The 19,888-nt window shown below is 40.6% G+C and overlaps 2 protein-coding genes across 2 annotated transcripts; both read left to right on the forward strand.

Moving 5' to 3' along the window:
- Positions 1-7,727: 7,727 nt before the first annotated feature.
- Positions 7,728-10,002, forward strand: hoxc4a (homeobox C4a). The gene is made up of 2 exons (XM_034537040.1): positions 7,728-8,352; positions 8,863-10,002. The coding sequence occupies exons 1-2, from the start codon at positions 7,917-7,919 to the stop codon at positions 9,219-9,221; spliced, it is 795 nt and encodes a 264-aa protein (XP_034392931.1). The 5' UTR covers positions 7,728-7,916; the 3' UTR covers positions 9,222-10,002.
- A 7,822-nt stretch (positions 10,003-17,824) lies between these two features.
- On the forward strand, positions 17,825-19,888 carry LOC117733654 (homeobox protein Hox-B4-like). Its single transcript, XM_034537443.1, has 2 exons — positions 17,825-18,158; positions 19,374-19,888. Exons 1-2 carry the CDS (start codon positions 17,825-17,827, stop codon positions 19,886-19,888), a joined length of 849 nt encoding a protein of 282 aa, XP_034393334.1.

The following is a 19,888-nucleotide window of genomic DNA, read 5'->3' on the forward strand; positions in this document are numbered from 1 at the left end:
CAGCCCAAGGTTAGGACCTAATTTCTCTATTAAATAAAATAAAAATCAACTCACCTCTCAAACTAATAGCTTCCTTGACGGTTATGAGAACCATAGCACAGCGTCCACTTTCTCTGCGCTCTGTTAGGCCTAACATATACGTGGACAATGTATTGAATCCCTGTTTGAATGTCTTTCTTTTAGGGTATTTTAAAGTTTACAAGGTTACACATGCCAATTGCCCCAAGCAGGGCCTGTGAATGGTGCACAGAAAGCACGTGGTGTCATTTAAGTGGGTTTTATGGCCTGGAAGAGCTGACAAACCTTCGATATATACACATCATATATAATCTTAACTGTCCGAATCGCAGCTGCTGGTTTCCCCTTATCTGAGGAAGAAAGGGCTTTGTGGCAGTGAGGATGCAGTACCTTTCTCCGGACTGTGTAGTCGATGGTGCGGAGGACTGAGAGCTGCTGCAGTAAGTTGATTTTAACTTTGCATGTACAGGCCTGTGCCTGGAACGATTTGTAACCCGGAAAAAATAGATTGTTTTTGTGGTATATTAGCGTGACTTTGAATGCGTGGATGTTGAATTGATGAACTTCAAAATTAACGATATTAATTGATGGTTAATATGCGTTTTATAATTACGGAATAATGCGTTTTGAGTTATCGGGGAAATGTGTTTTTTATTTTTTTTAAAAAGGGGATTTGGTGACGCATATTTATTCGGACCGAAACGTGATTATACCGCTCATCGTTATTTGGTTGTCATGCAGTGATTGTTTATTTCGCAGAATAGTCTTTGTATTTGTACCAGAATTTAATCTGACAAAATAAAATATATTTAAATATATATCAGAATGCTTCTCAAGACATTTGATCAAACTGTTGATTCAACAGTTTTATTTGCCAGTAAAAGGATCAGAAAAAATATTATTAAAAAATTAAGTCAGCCAGAACTATGACAATTCACTCTCTCTCTCTCTCTCTCTCTCTCTCTCTCTCTCTCTCTCTCACTCATCTCAAACATATACCGACTCTCTTTTACCTGTATGTATTTTTTGTTTTGTTTAATTCTTAGTAAATACTTAAACTGAAACTGAAATTATAATGTGACTTTTGTTCTGTATGATGCTAAAATGTTGTCTTTTAGTTTAAATTACTGCACCATAAAAGCTATAAAATACATAACATATTTATTAAAATGCTTCATCTCATTGTGTCACCTTGACATGAGTTTAATGTTTGTCCTCGTGAGCTCCTGTTGTTTTAGGGTCATGTCTGGGCCAACAGACAGGTTTGATTCAAAGGCACTTTGCAATGTAATTATGGCGTGTCCAAACTCAAAGCCTGTGAAAAACAGTGTGTCTGTGAGCTGAAACTGGAGTTGTTGCATGTTTGACCAAAACGCACCTTTCTTAGAGGAATGTTTGTTTTTCACCCTCGTTCCCTTACAGACTTGTCCTCACAGCAGGGGCAACATTTTACTGACTTGATCAGTTTGGAGACTGATGAGGCGATGTGATCTTATGAGCTCGATAATTTTCTGTTGCTCTATGGGGGCACATCATTTAATTGCCCATATATCTTAGAAAGCAGCTCAGCCTAGAAATACTGGTCTTTCCTAATCAATGTGTGAAATTACAAAGGGCTCATTTTGATATGAAGTCTATTTTGGGGTGAGTGCAGCTCAGCTGACAGAGCATGGTGCAGCAGGGATGTGCATGATGCAGCATCAGAGGCGAATGTAATTAGATATTAAATAAATGGATGAATCTATCATTCAAATTACGAGTTTTCAAGAATCCCGTTCAGATATCATAGAATATGTGCACATCCATGTATTGATAACATACCGTTTTGGCTGTATTGTTTTCAACACCCACGACCACCTTTTCAATTTTTTTGTTTTCAAGTGGATGATCAATTATACACTTCCAATAGGGGGCACTGTGTAACACGCTCCTGTGTGATACACTGTGGGGGCAACGTGTCCACGGAAGGGCATGGATTGGTGCTCTTTATATCTTTGATTTTATTTGATCTCGTGCTGTTGAGTAGTTGTGTTGTCGTGTTTATACATATATATGTTATCAGAGGGAGAACATTATCAACATGAACTCTCAAACTAAAATGAAAAAGAATCCAAAGTAGAAAGTTGTTCTCCTTTAGAAAAAGAAGGAACACAAGTATCATCTCCAATACATTAAAAACTATTTTGATATGCGATAAAGCACCTTAATAGAGGATGCAGGGCCCTTAATATAATCGAAATTATTTTATTCTCAGGACTTTTCAGTCATTGCATCTTGAGGAAGTTTGAATCACGTATGTTTTGATATCAAAGTCACTCCAGCTTCTAACATTCTGATATCATTGGTAAAAGTGGAACAGTCTAAACATCCGTTTTCTCCGCCATGTTCTGATGTTGTATTCCTTTCTCTGACCTGTGGAGCTGACACTGTCATCATTCAATCCACCGAGGTCATTTCCGGGTGAGCACAGACTTCCCTTTGTCTGAGCCCAAATAAGAACCATAAAGTCCCATTGCAGCCAGAATGTATTTACAATGTGGAGACAACGTCCTGATTCTTTTAGTGGCTGTTCGCCATAATTCAGCCGCGGGGATGTCCAGGGATTTCTATTCATAGAACATTTGCCCACGGAAAATATCATAATGCTTGTGAATTTATTTTTTCTGTCTGAAAATAACCCGTCCTAAATGTCTGTTCTCGGCCCCAGTTCTACAGGAGCCCACACGTGTCAACGCTTTTCTGGGGCAGCCTCCCTTCAATTAGACTATACAGGAGAGCAGACGCAAAGGGGCAAACTGACTAATCATTAAGATGAAATAATAACATAACATAACAAAACGGGTCTTTTCTCTATTTGAACACAAATATTTACTGGAGGAAACTTATATGACAAATGTTTTGGCTGAAATAAAACATGGTGCTTTTAGATATGTTTGTATGTCATCGCTCATTTGTTTTTAAATCATGTTTATGTGTTGTATTTGTATGATATTGTCCCATTTTTCAATGGAGCAAAAACGAAATATGTTACACTACTTAATGTGACGTGATCTAATATATATATATATGTTGTTGAAACGTAAATGTGAATTAAACAATGTGTAGAATGTTAGCTTCTTCGTCAATAATTTAAATTTCTCAGTTTAGATGCAAAAATGTATCTTATTAACTAAACAAACAAAAAAGACTGTTCTGGATCTAATTTTCGTTGTCTCTTTCTTCTCCAGACAGTTCATCGGGTCAACATGAATGGGACCGTGGATTTATCAGTAAGTGTTATCCATCGCCCCATACGCCCTTCCACCTGGGTTTAGTCAAGAGATGTGACACTTCTTCGTGCAGCTTGTCATTTGGCTGGAGGCAAACAGCTGGCTCCACTGGTGCTGATGCCTGCACTCTTAACGAACTGGTGTTCTGTGGTTAAACAATCACACTGTTGGTACTTCCATTTTTATTTTTCAATTCCAAACACTACTTACTTCAACAAAATATACTATACTCGTATTACTGTCCTGCAAACTTGGGTCGAGTTAGTTGCTCTCTTGTCGCACAGGTGAACTCGATCCAATACGCAGTCCAATGAACCACCATTGCCAGAATGGACTGCAAACCAACCAATGGTTTCTGTGGGGCATCCCGTATCTGAAACCACCTCTGCTCCACTGGCTGTTGCTGTTAGAGGGTATTCATATCCAACTAGTCTCCAGTCTGTCTGCACTTCATTACAACTTTTTATTTTAACTGGACGATCCAGCTTAACGTTATTACACCTGGGAGAGTAAACGTGTAAAGGCTATTAGGTTAAGGGTTTGATTAAAAGCGCATCGTAACCATTTCCTTCAGGGAGCGGAATATTACTGCACTGTCTGCATCCAGGTCAGGTGCTGCTGGGCCACCAAATTAAAAACATGCCAAGCATGGACACAACCACACCCTCCACATAGTTTCGCACAGATTTATTTTGTTTACATATGTACATGTGTGAACACGCTTGTTATTTTGAAGCAACAATTTCTCAAATGAACAAATGAAACATCAAATTAGTCCGCCCGAGGGTCTCATTTTTTGTATTTCTACATTATAACTAGTTATTGAACTATGGTGCACGATCTGAAAGCCATTTGTGGGGGGAAAGAATTCATTGCTGTCCCTCCATCAATAATCCTTGGCAGTGAACTATTGGAAGCAGTCAAACGCGAGGGGTGAAACTCAGGTCAGGCTGTCTAACTAATATTAAAATGCGTGCGCCAGAGCGCATGGGGCGAGAGGGGAGTATGCGGTGTGCGTGCAGCTCTCTGACTGGGCCCACAACACACTGCTTGTATTTAGATGAGCATACACAGCCAAATGAACGTGAGTTAGATTGTTTTCTGACTATTCTCTCTTTAGTCCACTGTGTGTTTGCTCGGGATGCTTTGTTCTCCAATAAAAATTAATGAATACAAACATATTTGAAATTGATACACATAGTGCAGGCGGGGAAATATGTAGATTGAAATGTTTTTTGACAGTATTTGAAGTCCTTTGTGCATTTCCACTGTAATCAATTCCATCGATTCACAATCTGAAGCATGTTTGCTGTTTTTAATAACCCCGAAACAGGTCACGTGTCTGATATTTCATTTTTCATCCGAGGCTTTTCTCATTAGCTTCCAGAGTGGCAGGAAGAAAGGTTACCGAGCGGTCAGTATGGTAATAGTAAGAAGAAGAAATGGTTGGGAACAATAGAAACTTATTTTTCATCCGTGCTGTCACGCCGTCTCTTTGTATCCGCGGTGTTTGTGACTGAATATTCATATCGGAGCTACCTCAAAGGCGGAGGTTGAACGTAAAGAAGAGGGACCCTCTTGTCCTTTGCACACGACGCGTTGGTGTGTGTGTGTGTGTGTGTGTGTGTGTGTGTGTGTGTGTGTGTGTGTGCGAAGCCTTATTTATATACGCAAATTTCAGTTTATTGGAGAAAATATTTTCAAGTCAAATTTTCTTTCGGAGCAGAACAGAATTGATTTGTGTTTGTGATAAACAGCGCCTCGCTTTGTGAAGTATTTCTACTCTAATGCATCCTGAATGACAAATACTGTGTTCTTCAGACGTGATAACCTGCATATGGGTTTGGCTGAGAGATCACCTCTGCACTGTCTAACCTAAAACACATTAGTTGTCTATATGTACCCTGTAGAACCGAATTTGTGTGAAATGCAAACAGTCGCAAATACGTCTCTACAGGAATACATGGGCAACTGAAATACCACGACCACGGATTCTTCTGCTCCTGCCCTTCTGCTCTTCTTCACGTCTCTGGCTTTTTTCTCTCTTTTTGAATACACAAGCAGCAGTGATATACACCGCCTACATACAGGCACTAGCAATGTAATAACATTGTCACAAAGTGCATTCATAGTCCAGACAGCCGTAGATTGTGTAGGTAGGCCACAGAGAGCAAACCCATGTGTGCAGACAGTGTGCGACTACTACTGTGCCAGACCCTGTAAAACACGTTAGGAACCAGGGGTCGTTTAAAAGTGACTGATTTACGGCTTTTATTGCTCGATAAAACGCCTCTAACATTCTCGCAAGGGGTAATAGAAATGTCGTGCGCATTCTGTACAGGACAGGACAGCCAGAAATGCCATTTCACGTCTCGTTTTCAACCATATTATGTAATTATTGCTGTGAAAATAGATTAATCAGTTACCTTGCAATTTGCTGCTTTTGACCCATAGATTGACTTGTGTGCTACTTTTGTTCTGGCTTAATGTTTCTTCAAGTGGGAGCCTCTGACATTTATTATTATTATTATTATTATTATTATTGCTATTGTTTTTATCATCATCATTATGATTATTATTATTAATATTATATGTTTTGTTTCCTTCTTGTAAATGTGGCTGGAGATGACTTTATTGCTAGGCTATCATAACAATAAAAAAAGAAAATATATATACAACCTGGTTGCTGTTGAGCTAATAGGAGTGAACCGTGTCTCTCTTTGACCACAGCTGACTCTGAGATAAGAATGGGAAGCATACAACACATGACACGTTTACACAGCCAGGCAGAATCAGTTTACAATATAACAGCAGACCTCCAGTAATGTGGCTGATGGTCAGTGCTTCAGTCAAGAATAGCATTTGGAGGCAGTGAGACTGAAATATTATTCTAGTGTTGTTATTGTTTTGTCAATGAGTTGAACTATAGTTTAAAGGAATAACATGTGGCTATTTTAAACATGTGTGTTTATAGATTAGTTGCCTGTATTTCTGTACATAAAGCAATGCTGCATTATTCAAAATCTTCCTCAGCATTTTCTTTCATGACATATAGGTTGTACACATTCAGCTGATTTATATTGTGGTCACATTGTTTTATCTGAGGCCCTAACAGAGGTAAACAGAGGTTCTCAATATGTTTAAAGCAGAGAGTCACGAAGAGATGCATATACAGTCAAGAGCTGCATTTTTGTCAGAAAAAGTCTCAGTAGTATTAAATAATTTGATGAATTCAGTTGCATTTATTGCGTGAACACATTTCTTAGCAGCCCTGCATAACTGATCCAACATGCTTGACCAGATTGAAGCTATCTGTGACACAATAGCACTGCTCTGCAGTGAAGTCAGCAGACTATCATATTCTGAGACTCTGGTCTGTTACACCATGACAATGTTGGTCATCATGTTACCATGCTGTCTGCTGCAATCGTCAGGTGTGTGACATCACAGCGGTGGCATGTGGCGTCACAGATTTCCCAATATTGAGGTAGTTTGGTCTGTTTGCTGCTCCACTGTTGTCCGGTCCCTACTTGTAGTATGACCTTTCTCTACTTTATTTGTTTTTAATGTACATATCAAAGGCTTTTATTGAATGCTGGTTGTATATTTCAGAATTAGAGGTTATTATCAAAAGTTAACAGCATGTGTTGGAGTTTGTACCGTTGTATAGCCTATACAATAGGAGCACCATGACTTTTTCATTCTTACCATCTTATTGGCTTCATTGTAAAGCACCCACCTTCGTTCCAGCATATTTCTAAAGCAGCTTCAATCGGGCCCGGTTTGGATGTTATCCTCACACATTTCCAATCAAAAGTTGAAGGCTGAGCCTTTTAATGAATAGTCAAAGAGATACAATTTTAAAATAGACAAATATCTCATCATTGAATGAAGGCTTTTGTTTAAGCAGGCTGTCCACCTTTCTCACATTATAAATGATCAGGCCTACTTTCAAAAATCAACCACACCTCCAGAGCATCTCACCACTCCAGTCTTTTCTGACATTTAGATTCACAACACACCTATTCAATATTTGTGCTGAAATCCTTTCAGCAATATCATCTTATACAACTGACAAAGCTCCAATTATTAAGTGTATTAATGGACTGTAATCAGTTTTACAGCTCAAGTGCTGTTAGTAAAGACTGTGCCTTCATTAATTAGCAGATAACCTTTATATAAGGCGTGTAGGCTAACAACATGATTGGTTTGCTATTGTCGTTTCTTTTCCTTGGTGAATCACCTATTGTCCCATTGAATAATTGTGACCAGAGGATTTTGCCTGTTTTATTTTTTCCTTGGTCAGCAACTAGCTACTAGTTTTGTCCCCAAGATCAATTGCCTTGGTAACACAACCAGAGATAGGGGGAGGGGAGGTGGGGTGGAGGGGGGGGGGGGGGGGGGGGGGGGGTGAGAGAGAGAGAGAGAGAAAGAGATTTGTGCCCACAATGGCGACTGTAGGTATGCAAAATACCTCTGGTTCCTTATCCGGGAACTACCTCTTACTCTGCTATTGGGCCATTGGGTCACGTGGTAAAAGTAACTTTACAGCGCTGCTCGCAAGTAGGAGGGCTTTATGGAGCAGAAAAACGACAAAGCTAGAAAAATTATTTTCCACTCCAGAAATTAATGATCATGAGCTCGTATTTGATGGAGTCTAACTACATTGATCCGAAATTTCCTCCATGCGAGGAATATTCTCAAAATAACTACATCCCTGAGCATAGTCCAGAATTTTACAGCCGCGCAAGGGAGACTGGCTTCCAGCATCACCATCAGGAGTTATATCCTCCGCGGGCGAGCTACCAAGAGCGCCAGTATAACTGTGCAAGCATCCCTGAACCCGACACGCCAAGGGGACATGGAGTACCCCAATCTGCGCACCTGCTGACAGGGAAAGGGCAACCTGCTTCATGTGAAACACCACAGTTGTCCATGTCCCCCGCCACCCCACCGGCCGCAACCTCCGCCTGCAACCAAGCTACCCCGGAGCATCCAAACAGCACAGCCTCCTCCAAGCAGCCCGTGGTTTACCCATGGATGAAGAAAATTCATGTCAGCACTGGTAGGCAACTTGTCTGTTTATGTTCCCTGCACTCCTCGTGCTTCTCTCTCCCTTTCCCTCCCTTTATCAGTCCCTCTGACTCCCATCTCGTTGCCAGCCCCTGCTCCGATAGCAGGGAAGCCTTTGAAATGGCACAATTGAGGCGGATTTACGACTCGGCATTGGTAATTACACCCACCATAAATTTTATAGCCGAGGTATACTCAGGGCAGCGGTATCACCATGTGGCTTCTGCTGTTATGTATTGCGCGATAGTGAGAGGGGGGAGAAATGAATAAGAAGGGAAAAAATTGAGCTTTGTAATCTTGCATTAATAATTTAGCTCATAGTTGGATGTGAGTGTCCTCTCATTACCCTGAGAAGTTCTTAACTTCCCATTTAAATTTCTCAAACAGCTAAACATTCATATCCAATAAATCTTTCTAGCCATATCTCATAGAGGCCATTCTTGTTTACCCCTCCTTTCCTCCCTTCTCCGTCTCCCTTTCTCTCCACTTATCCTATTTCCAGCGAACCCGGGTTACAATGGGACGGAGTCCAAGCGGTCTAGGACAGCCTACACACGGCAGCAAGTCTTAGAATTGGAGAAGGAATTCCACTATAACCGATATTTAACTCGGCGGAGGCGCATCGAGATCGCCCACACCCTGGTTCTATCCGAGCGACAGATTAAAATCTGGTTTCAAAACCGCAGGATGAAATGGAAAAAGGATCACAGGCTCCCGAACACCAAAGTGAGATCCTCTTCCTCCTCCGGGTCCAACACAAGCTCAGCAGCCGGCGCTGTTGCAGCTGCTTCGGCCACTAACACTGGGGCCCCCGACGAACTCACCGGAGCACAGAATGGCGAGGATATTACCAGGTTATAAAACCACGAACCAAGGAGTAGAAAAAGGACTGGTTATTTATAGAACAATTATATATTTTGTTTTCGTAGCTATCTTGTGCGGTTTCCTTTAAGTCCAAAGTTATATAAATTGCATGTTATATAGCATGGATTATTGCGAATACCGATTAATTATTTTTACGTGACACAGGGTTTAATTTATTTGAAGCTCAATTAAGATGATGTTTTTTATTAAAAAATGTTTTGAATGAAGGAAAAAAATAGTATAAAAAAAAATACATTTTATCAAAATGTTATTGTGGGCCATTCTTTTGCCCAGATGCCCAAGGTGAAATGCACAATCTATTTATTTCAAACCACACTGGAAGGAAATCAATATAATAATAGTTATTTTTGGTATAAAAAAGCTGGAACACACCATTGATCTTGAACTTGTATTGTTTTGGACAATAACAATGTGTGAATTACCTCGTGTATTTCAGAAACAGGATTTTGATTTACAATATAGTTTTGTGGTGTTGATGTTGTGTTTATTAGACCGTTAATAAGCAGATTATTGTGAAATGCAATAAACGGAGTGTAGTGTACTTGTGCTAATAATATTGGTCAATAAAGCAGTGAGTGTCTAGTTTTATATACGTTTGGTCGAACTTCATTTTAGGCAAGATGAGGTCTGCTATTGTTTTATGGCTTTTTTTTAGAGAGATCACCTTAAAAAGTGTACAGATGTGTGAATACTTGAACATTTCATGAGGGAAACAAGAATCACTGTGTTTTTAAATTGTGATTGTAAATCCTGCAGCTCATTGCGTCTTTGGCAACGTGCACAGACTGTCAGACTGTGTATGTGTGTTGTGTGTGTGTATATGTGTGCGTGTGTGTGTGTGCGTGTGTGTGTGTGTGTGTGTGTGTGTGTGTGTGAGAGAGAGAGAGAGTGAGAGTGAGTATGTGTATTTGTGTTTTAAAGCCTAATTTATAATGGACTGAAGTTATTTCTCAAATCTGAATATGAAATAGTTTGCGCTGTGCATTAAGTGCAACCTCACCAGTCTGAAGGGCACTCAATTAACGCTAAAGAGAAGCCACTGAGGAGCCACTGAGGCCCTCAACTCTGCACTGACTGTCAGTGTTCCTTCATCCTGACTTGAACACAAAGCTGCATGCGTTCAATTTAAGGGGATATTTGTTAGATTATACATTGTTGTGAAAATATTCTTATTCATTTTGTAACTGGTATTTCCCTGTTTTATTTCTGCAGTCCACTGCGCCATTCGGCTCAGTTTTCAAATGTACAGAAATACAAATAAATACAATAAAGTTGTGAGATGCAGATAGATTCTATAACGCGTCTTGTGGTGGTGGAGTAAACATGACCTTTGTTATCAGGTTATGTAGCTAAAGAAAGCAATGCTGATGTTTTCTTGTCTGTTCACTTTTGGCTTTTGCTTGTATAAACACGTTGCCACATTCACCTGCTGTCTCCCCAGTGAGTGCTTTGCCTCCAGAGTGTGCAGCAGCTCGCGAGAATTCAAGAAACACAACAAATACAATTTTTTTAATGGCCACAACGCAACCGCAATGTCATCGTCCACACGGGAGGACCGACACACTACTGGACTGTTAACAACTGATCTGCTGGACTCATACAACTATTTGACAAAATATCCCTCAAACTAACTCTCAACTGAAATATCTTGTGATCTCTCCTTTTTGCACAAAGATACATTCATTTTTTATAGTTTTTTTTCTGGGACAGATCTGTGTGGAAGGATTTCAGTTTAGAAATGACTTCAACCCAAAGACGCCCATGAATTTGATAGATTATTGAATTGTGACATGAATAGACCTTATAAAATGCCTGGCGTAGTGGGGGGCAAGGGAGCACAAAGGGAAGAGGTATTCTCCATCATTAATCTTTCACCACAGAGCCTTGTGTTATGTTCTGGAAAACAGCTCTGGCAACAGCCAGTTTTGATTTTACCAAATATTATCACGCCGTATCCTCTTCCATTATTCACAAACGTGAGAGTTTAAACGGACTTTTAAAATAAAGTACTTTAACTGGACCATAGCGGTTAACATCTGCTTTTTCGACGTGGCTTTTGGAGAGGCACTAGAATGGTGAGACGGCGTTGAAAAATGAATCCAAAGGCCTTTATGTTGCTGGACAGATTAGAGAAATTAATGTGCTCGCCACAGTCGCAGCATCCCTCCAATTCCTTTCTAGGCCCTGTCGCCTCCATGTCGCGAGGCTGAAAAGGTACTTTATTGAAGTTTGGGGGCGAAGTGGGAGAAGGCCGAGTTCACCTCGAGGACACATTTTCTGTCCCATTAGGCTCATTTCAGTCTGGATGGCCGACCTCCCCAACCCTGTGACCTGACTCACTCTCTATACGTGTACCTTCTGTGTGCGCCCTCACTGGTCCCCCTTGGCCTCGGCTTTCTTTGTGGATTTGTCTGCGTTGTGCCAGAGAGAGGCCTGCGGCGGGGCATCACTGAATGTGTTGCAGCTTTTGTTACACAGTGACCCAGGGCAGTGTCGGACTCTCGGACAAGTCCTGATCTCTGCATCCAACAGATAGGACCTCCAAACTTGCATCGTTGTTGTTACTTTCACCAGAGTTAATGATAATCGAAGTATACATGGTTGCAATATTTTTGAGAGATTAGGAGACATGCTTGATTTAGATCGTCTGTGTTTCAAGCCTTATACGAGTCTGCATGCTGAACAAATACATCATTTTGTAAATGTATTACACGGGCATATTTCCCGTTATACATCCCTATTAAAATGATACAATTCCAATTTAATTAAAATTAGCACCAAGAATTAAAAATGTCACATTTTCCAGGAATTAATTACATTCCCTAAAGTCTCAAAAATAGGAGGCACTAAAAATAGTCTGTGCGGTCATGTGACTTCTGTTTGACTTGAGAGAATAACTGGCCTCAGGTCAGTACTTCTGCTCCAAAACAAGCTGCCAATTATAGCTTGGTGTTTCTGACAGTACTGGGGCAGTCATTGTAGTTTATGGACAGGGACCTTCAAGTTAAAAAAACCTTGCAAACTTTCTCCTGACACTTTTTAATCCAAATGCAAATTATTTCTAATGTAATTTATACAGCGTATATTGGTCAAAAAGTGTTGCTCCAGCATTATTATTATTGTAACAAAAACGTTAAATGTGAGCTATTGCCATAACATATTTAAGCTGTTTTATGTTTACTTTATTTCGAAAATCTTACTGTTGCAAGCATGTATCACCATTTTCTTATGGAGGCATTGAGCAACACACGTCTGGTCTCTCTTGTGTAGGACCAAATATTCAGCGCTCAAGGAAACATATTCAACAGCATGCTTTCTAAGATAAACAGCTGATATGAAACCACAACCGCGAATCTGTGTGTCTCATTCATAGCTAAGTGATCATTCATCCTGCTCCGCCTCCATGTGTCCGAGGCTACAGGTGGAGCTCAAATCTCAAACTGAACAATGACGGGATGTCGCTTTTTGTTTCCTCTTGTAATTGAAGACTTGTGTAAAGTGGGAACATGAGATATCATTCGCATTTTCTGTCTTGACTTTTCGTTGACATAAGCTGTGCCAAAAAATAATGAACACAGCAACATAAGGCCCTGCTGGATTTATTACGAGACCAAACAATGTGATATTTAGAATGACTGTTTAAACAAAAGCTGGTGTCGTTTGTCAGTCATAAATCAGTATTTCCTCGCGTTTTGTTATTAAACTTTGGACGCATGGGAAATTACATTACTTTTTAAAATATTTACACAGATATTTGTCATCATACTATTTGAGGATAGCAAGCGCACACATTATACTGTAAACAAGCAAATCATTCCTTACATCTGTTAACTTCAAAGTTAGTCTTACCTGCATCAGATCAACATGAATAAAAACCAACACAATATCTGTGACTTATAGCTCTATCTTTTATCATTTGTTATGAATAAAAGGCACTCTAAAAGTTTTAAATAATCTTTCATTGATTTTAATCTTCCTCCAGCTATTTACTTTTAAGCAACCCTATCAGTTGAATAAGGTAAAACATTTTTTTTAAAGCAAGAGACTGGCGGTATTCTTGCCGTAATATCTTTTATTGTATATATTTTCAGTGTTTAAATTCCCCAACACTTATTTAGCCCTAACTGGTTTCTTTTCTGACTCGAAACTGTTGAATCACACATGATTTCAGCTCACATTGCACCGCTGCAGGCTCCATGTGATTTATGAGCACCTCTGGCGAGAACTCTCTCTCGGAGGAGGAGGATAACAAACTTTACACAAACAGCCATCGAAATGTTTTAACAAGAGGCAAATAAGAAACCAAAATGATCAGCTGTCGTGTCAGTGGTGTGGTTTATTGTCTGTTTTTATTGTCTAGGTAGGCTACACACGTGTGTTCCACTCGTCTCAGGTGTGTCTTCTTCAACCACTTTAGTTTGTGATGAAAGGTGCATTGTTATGGTGTAGTGTGTTTAAACGGCAGCCATGGCAGTTGCATAAAGGCTGAGAGTTGAAACAGGGGTCACGCTGCTATATTCCAGGGACAGAGAGCTCTCTCGCATTGACCAGCAGTGGGTGTGTCATAAATCCGTAAATCTCTCTCCCATCCGTTCACTGGGAGCAGATGCGCCATGTCTTTTCTTTTCTTTTTGCCCCTGTGCGTGCATGCGTGTGTGTGTGCGTGTGTGTGTGTGTACGTGCGTGTGAGTGTGTGTGTGTGTGTGTGTGTGTGCTCGTGTGAGCGCGCCGGTTTTGAGTTAAATACATTTACATAAAAACAGATTTTAAAACTCCATCAGACATGTTAAATGATTTACTGTCGGTGCAGGCACACATTTCAAGCAGGGGAACGACGAAGCAGCTTGGATCAACACTGATATCCCGCTGTAGACTCCAGCACCACATCACACAGGACATGATGGCAGGGTAAACTTGCCAGTAACACTTTATGTCATCATAATGCCTCGCTGAGAAATTTTTCATTAGCCTATTTGCTGCATCGTTGAAGACCTTAGAAATTACAGTAATTTTCCCTTAGTTCAAGGTGTCACTGGGGGCCCAGACAGTCACTAGATTGAGTTATGATTATGTTATTCACTTTTCATTAGCAGAAGTGATCTGAATTTGGGATCCTGAGACTATAGATCCACAATTACGTATAGGTTAAGTGCAAATGTGCTTTTTATTTGATTTTCTCATTGAAAATGATTCTCTGGTATATTTGTGTGGCACTAGTTGCTTTTTTACTGCAGCAGTCTCCTACTTTGAGCACATCTGCTGCAGCATTTGGAATGTTACCGAGAATTGAATGTTAAGGGCAAAGTACATCGTCTGGAAAAGGTTCACCTCACTTCCAAAATGTAAAACATAGGATTGAAACTGCCGTCACACCCCGGATTAATCAATTTGATGGAACATTCAGTTGTAAATCGAAGATAGCATTCATATGTTCTGATGTTGTTAAAGGTTTGCTTATAACAGTAAAACAGGCCAATTATCATTAGTTGAGTAAAAAAAGTTAACACACACACAAACTGTCAACATGTATACGTATACATCATATTTCACTGGGGGGGGAAAAATCATAAAACATATTTGTTTTTTTATACTTTAAAATATATTCAGATAAATACGCATATTTCCCCCGAGTAAGTCATTTCCAAAATTGTTCAGATATCCATCGGCTCCGAGCAACAGGATTTATGGCTGTGTGCACTCTCCACAGACAAGCCAAAATTTACAGTGAGCTGTGCTTTAAACAGACCCAAATTAATACTCCAAGTTAATGCACATGCTTATGCAAAAGTCGGGACTTGTTTGGGAAATTGACAATGTGTGTGTTTTCCTCACTTATGAAGTGCAGTCTACAAACTCTAGTCCTTTCATTTCACTCTGCATTGTTTACAGCAATATAGGACACCGGGCCCATAAATCTTCTCCTTGCTCTGCCAAGACAGCGCCATTTGTATGCACCGTTTTAACCGACAGCATCCTCTGCCCATTACCGTCTTCTCCCCAGCTCTCTCTCAGTCTCCTCTTATCTGCACAGCTCTGTCCCCTACAAATACATTAACTGATCCGTGTTTTGTTGAGCTCTGAAAAACAATTGTGCATTTTGAGTAAAAGGAATATATAATTTATGTGGAAAATAAAATACAAATACAAGAATTGCATTCTGCAGATTGTCCCGCGTATATGCGCAGTTGCAGATACTCCCCATTCCCCAATAGCGTTGTAAGTTATTGGTACGAAAAATAAAAGTTTATCGACGATTTGCTCGGTTGTTTGTGTCAGCAGGCGAGAGAGCGCAGAAGGTAGGGAGGAATTGTAAAAGGGTTGACACCCAGAGCGACCGGCGCGCTTTTGTGTAAGAGAGAAAAATGATTTATTGCCGCTGAGGCGGTTCAAACAGAGTTCACGGAGAATTGTGGTGGAGGCGCGGAGGAGCTAAATTATGGTCTTGCTGAGCTAGTATATCATAGATCCTATCTCCAATTCAGAGTGTGTTCAAGGGTGTGAGGTAAGGAAAACAAAACGAATTTAATTATGTTCCCCGCATTTCAGTCAGTGCTGATGTAATTCGCCTGATAATACTACTAGTAAATAATAATGATAATTGCTACTAATATTATTATTAGTATTATTATTATCGTTGTTGGTAGATTTACTGAGATACAAGCAGATGTCAATATATTTAAATCTATATTTATTTTCTGGGTCATTTTGGGGTTGATGGTTACCAATAATAAGTAATGGTGTATGTGTACTTTGTTTGTGTAGTTGTATTGTGTCCTTGGAAATTCAAAACAGAGTAAAGAAGAACAAACATCCAAGGACGTGACCAGGTAAAACCTCAGTGATGGTGGCAGCCAAAGCATGGTGAAACGGAAAAGGGGGAAGGAAGGCTTCTCTTCTTCCAAGCTATGCAACCCTGAGTGCATAATCCATCACCGCTGTGAGACATCTAAAGAGGGTTTTCTCGACAGCTTTGTTGTGGTGAAACACCAGAAGGAACTTATATCTAAAGCCTGCTTCAACTAAGATTGATACACAGAATATGCAGAAAACTCTCGTTTTAGAAGATGCTTTTGGGTGCACTATTTTATTTAATAATTCTGATGGCTTCATTATTCTAGTTATTTATCCACTTTGGATACACTGTGCTTAAGCAATCATGTTTTATGAGTTTTCTTTTCTTGCAAAAGATAACTCAGTTTGGCCACACTTTAGCCCCAAATAATTTACCCAAACATTTTTATTATGGGGGTTTTAAATGAAGTTGCAACAATTCATATTGTCTTTAAGTGCTTTTCACCTTACTAACCATATTTCCATATTCCTTGTGTGTTTTTCTAAGCTCCATGTTGCACTCTAAACAGGCGTTAATCAGGGCTCTGCAGAACATCTATCTCCCCCTACTCTTGTCCACAGCCGTGCAGCAAACGGGGTGTGCATCCAAAACGTCCGCCATGTTTGTCCGTTGCCTCACATGCAGGGCCAAAGACAGGGCCACTTGATATTGTACAGTGATGACTGCTTAATGCAAATGCGCTGAAAAAAAATCTCAAATGATTGCCTCCTTTGTCTTTGTGTGGCAATGACTGTCAAGCCTTTGTTTGACCACTCCCCTTGAATACCATTAAGCCAAAGCTATACTTCCACTCCAACAGTTATAACCATATGCTGTTATTTAAAGGAAAAGCCCGACGATTTATACTGGACAGTTAAATGAGTTGCAAACCAAATTAGCCAAAATAATCGGACTAATTTTTTTTACAGGCAAAAAGCAGGCTTATTGCAGAGTGCCCATATAGAGCAGATAATAGCATATAAATAAAGGTAGGGGGGAGGGGATTTCTCATTATGTTTAATTGGAGAAAAATACACCGCAAACACCATTTTTTTAAAAGGCGTTTTACATCTTAAAAAAGCTGAAGCGAAATAATGAGTTGTGGTCGATGATACGCTATTATCCAGTATATTATTCTAACTCAAAGACGTAATTAAACAGGAAGTCCTCACGTTGCTATCTGGTCAAACCTACCACTTAAAGTTCAGGATGTGCAGCTGCAAAGGGCGGATCCTTCTAACAATGGCGTCCTGTCAAAAGATTGACAATATTACAAGAAATCAACACTCGGTTTGCAATGAGAGGTTCCTCCCCACACAGTGCAGTCTCCCCCTCTCTGCCATTGTTTCTCTCACACCACGTAAACACAGCCCCCTCTTTCTCTTTCACACTTATTACACAGTTGTTGGCATCTACTCATATTCAGTTTCATGTTTTTATAGAGAAAGGAACGTAGGCTGCTCATAGAAATGTTGTCTGAAGAAATATCGCAGAAGCTTCTTCGGTCGCCCCAAGTTGCCCTCTTTGCAACCGCTCTGCTATTGGAGGACGGCCATACGTGACTACGGCACCCTTCTGGTAAATATTAATAAAATGTTCCACATGGTTGTTTCAAGTGCTCTTCCCTGTATGGCTTTATACATTCAGGTTAATTGTGATCGGATATTAGACAGACAGAAGTATTATAGTCTTTAATACTGTTGAGGGATTCCTGGTTTTTATTTGAGACAGTTTGGTGAGCTGGTCCATGGACCCCCAGTCTGCCCTCCCACTGCAGCTGCATGGCAACAGTTTTGCTATGAGCTCTGGACAAGTGCCACAACTAAGCGTGGGATGTGTTGAAGAAGGAGGAGGTGGAGGCCAAGAAGCTGAACTTAATCAACACATGACCTCCTCTGCTCATGTCAGTTGCAGGTTGAACCCAGGTGAACAGCTTCAGTGCCCACTGGAGCCTCTGGTTCACTGCCATGCCAAGGGCAAGATGGACATCGAGAGCAGGGGCTGCAGTCTACTCACCATCTGCCGCTCAGGAGTAATTTTTCCCTGGATGAAGCCACGGACAACTGATTCTGAACAATCTGGTAACTCTGGTTTTGTTTATTGTCATTTACTTTTTAAAGTTTAAAAGTTATAACTGAGTGCACAATCTTCAGGTGCAGTGATGGGGTGATCCATGAATACAAATGTAATGAGCATTTCCCTCATTTATGCATTGAATATATATCTATGTACCTGATAGCTGTTAGACTCTTTGTTCCATGAAGACAACTGAAGACACAGTCAGCCCCAAATCTACCTGATAACAACATTTACAAAAAGCGCAAGCAAAAGTCTGACTAGTTAATATAATAATGTGTCACCTGCTCATTTAAGTGCCATTGTCTTGTTCAGTGTTTGCTCTTCTGGGTTGCTGTCTGCAATAATGTTTAAAAAGCTAAAGTGAGTATAGTTTGCACAGAAGAACACTTTTTGAACTATTAATCTTCTTTTCAATAATTGCATCTTAATCAGCAAACATCATCACTTCTGTTGTTACTTTTAACAAGATGTTTAATTTGAGTGTATATCATAATTAAATATATAAAACTAGAGTACATGTTCAAACAAAAAATACACATTTCTATTGTTTATATGATTTATCATGCTTTTTTCTTCTATTTTCTTTTTTACAAAAATAGATAAAAACATCCCGATCTCGACACTACAATCAAAAAGGAAGCTACAGTCTGCTAGTCTGGTGTTGAGGAGAGCACTTGTGTCTCTAAGGTCACTATTATTAGGCCTATTAGGTATCCATTAACCCCTGTGTGTTATGTTGTTATCAACAGGGCCCCGGTATCGCTCATATACAAGTCAAATTGAATCTCTAATGGTGGTTATTTTCAGTGGTGGTCCCAAGGTACCTTTTAAGTGACTGAGATGGGGATTTGACAGGTCTGCTTCCGTGCGTATAGCTGTGATTAATGTGGCCTGTCAGGCAGCCGTAGTGGCGTCAGATGTTTCCCCCAGACTGTTTCTTCGGGAGGCAACTTTCCCTGAACACATGACACAGTAGACAGACAGTCTTGTATAGTGTCTCAAGCATGACTGAATACACAGGAAGAGCTGAGGGCCCTATTTTGTCCCAGGTTGATTGGTTGAGGATTAACATGGTTCTCACTCGCACTTGAAGTCCATAGAGGCTATACATTTCAGGATAGACCTGTTAGAAATGTTGCACTTGCTCTTAACGCCCTCTCTTCTTTATGTGCTTCCTCCTGCATCAGTCAGCGGTGGTGTGGTGGCAGATCTGTCAGCCAGAGGAAGGCTCTGTGTCAGGAGCGAGAGAACGGCCTTCACCAAAGGCCAGCTGCTGGAGCTGGAGAAGGAGTTTCACTTCAGCCCTTACCTGCGTCGTCCTCAGCGGCTGGAGATGGGTGCTGGGCTGCAACTCACCGACCGCCAGGTCAAGATCTGGTTTCAGAACCGCAGGATGAGGTACAAAAAAGAGCGGAGGCATGGAAAGGTGGCAGGGTCTTCCCAGGGGTCTCCCTATAACCCTTCCCTCAGCTTGAGCTCATGTGCCGACCAGCTGAGGTTTCAGGGTGAATGTGTTGTTAGGACTTCCTCCTCAGAGCTACGCTTCACAGATTACGCTCCTATGTCCTCCTCTCTCTTTGGCTCTCACAGTGATGCCAGCAGTGGTCAGTGTAATCACCCCGCAGACCTTCCCCATTTGAGCTGCATACTTCCATCTGTTGCAAATGGTCCTCCACCCTCCTGTACAGGCGCAGATAGTCATCACCATGCTGGCATTTCAAACTGGCCCTAG

The sequence above is a fragment of the Cyclopterus lumpus genome, chromosome 7, assembly GCF_009769545.1.
Source record: "Cyclopterus lumpus isolate fCycLum1 chromosome 7, fCycLum1.pri, whole genome shotgun sequence".
Lineage (NCBI taxonomy): Eukaryota > Metazoa > Chordata > Actinopteri > Perciformes > Cyclopteridae > Cyclopterus > Cyclopterus lumpus.